General features: G+C 65.2%; 1 protein-coding gene across 1 annotated transcript in view; it reads right to left on the reverse strand.

Moving 5' to 3' along the window:
• Positions 1-508, reverse strand: part of H696_04988 (guanine nucleotide-binding protein subunit alpha, other) — a gene marked incomplete at both ends in the record, with an annotated part of 1936 nt that extends 1428 nt beyond the window's left edge. Inside the window, one exon of the mRNA XM_009498857.1 lies at positions 71-508. Coding sequence (XP_009497132.1) covers positions 71-508 — 438 coding nt within the window. The remainder of the gene's footprint in view (positions 1-70) is intronic.
• Positions 509-543: the final 35 nt, after the last annotated feature.

The following is a 543-nucleotide window of genomic DNA, read 5'->3' on the forward strand; positions in this document are numbered from 1 at the left end:
GGACGGGCAAAGGCGCGGGCCGCCATCGGAAGAGGGGGAGGGGGAAGGGCGAAAGGGGCACCGGGCGCACCTCCAGGAAGGGGTCCCCCAGGGGGATGCCCAGGAGATCGAGCGCGTCGCACAGGGCCTTGGCGCTTTGGATGATGTTGCTGAAGACAATGCTCCGGTAGTTCTCCAGGTCTGGCCGGGAAAAGCCTTTGTCGTGAATGAGGCGCATTTGCTTGAGGATGGTGGACTTGCCGGATTCGCCGGATCCCAGAAGCAGGAGCTTGACCTCGGACCGACGGCGCTGGCGCTCGCTTGAAATGGACCGGTCGATGGCGATGCTCCGGCGGATGTGGCTCTGCTCTTCGGGCGACATGAAGCAGGACCAGGAAGACATGCACCCGGTCTGGTAGGAGAAAGAGGAGGTCGTGTCGCGCAGCTCGGAGTCCTCGGTATTTGCCGAGGAGGAGGAAGAGGAAGACGCCGGGCGCTGGCGCCGGCGCCGGCGCCACCAAGGGCTCATGGGCGAGGGGGTCGAAGAAGCGAGGAAGGTCGCGA

The sequence above is a fragment of the Fonticula alba genome, assembly GCF_000388065.1.
Source record: "Fonticula alba strain ATCC 38817 unplaced genomic scaffold supercont2.8, whole genome shotgun sequence".
Lineage (NCBI taxonomy): Eukaryota > Rotosphaerida > Fonticulaceae > Fonticula > Fonticula alba.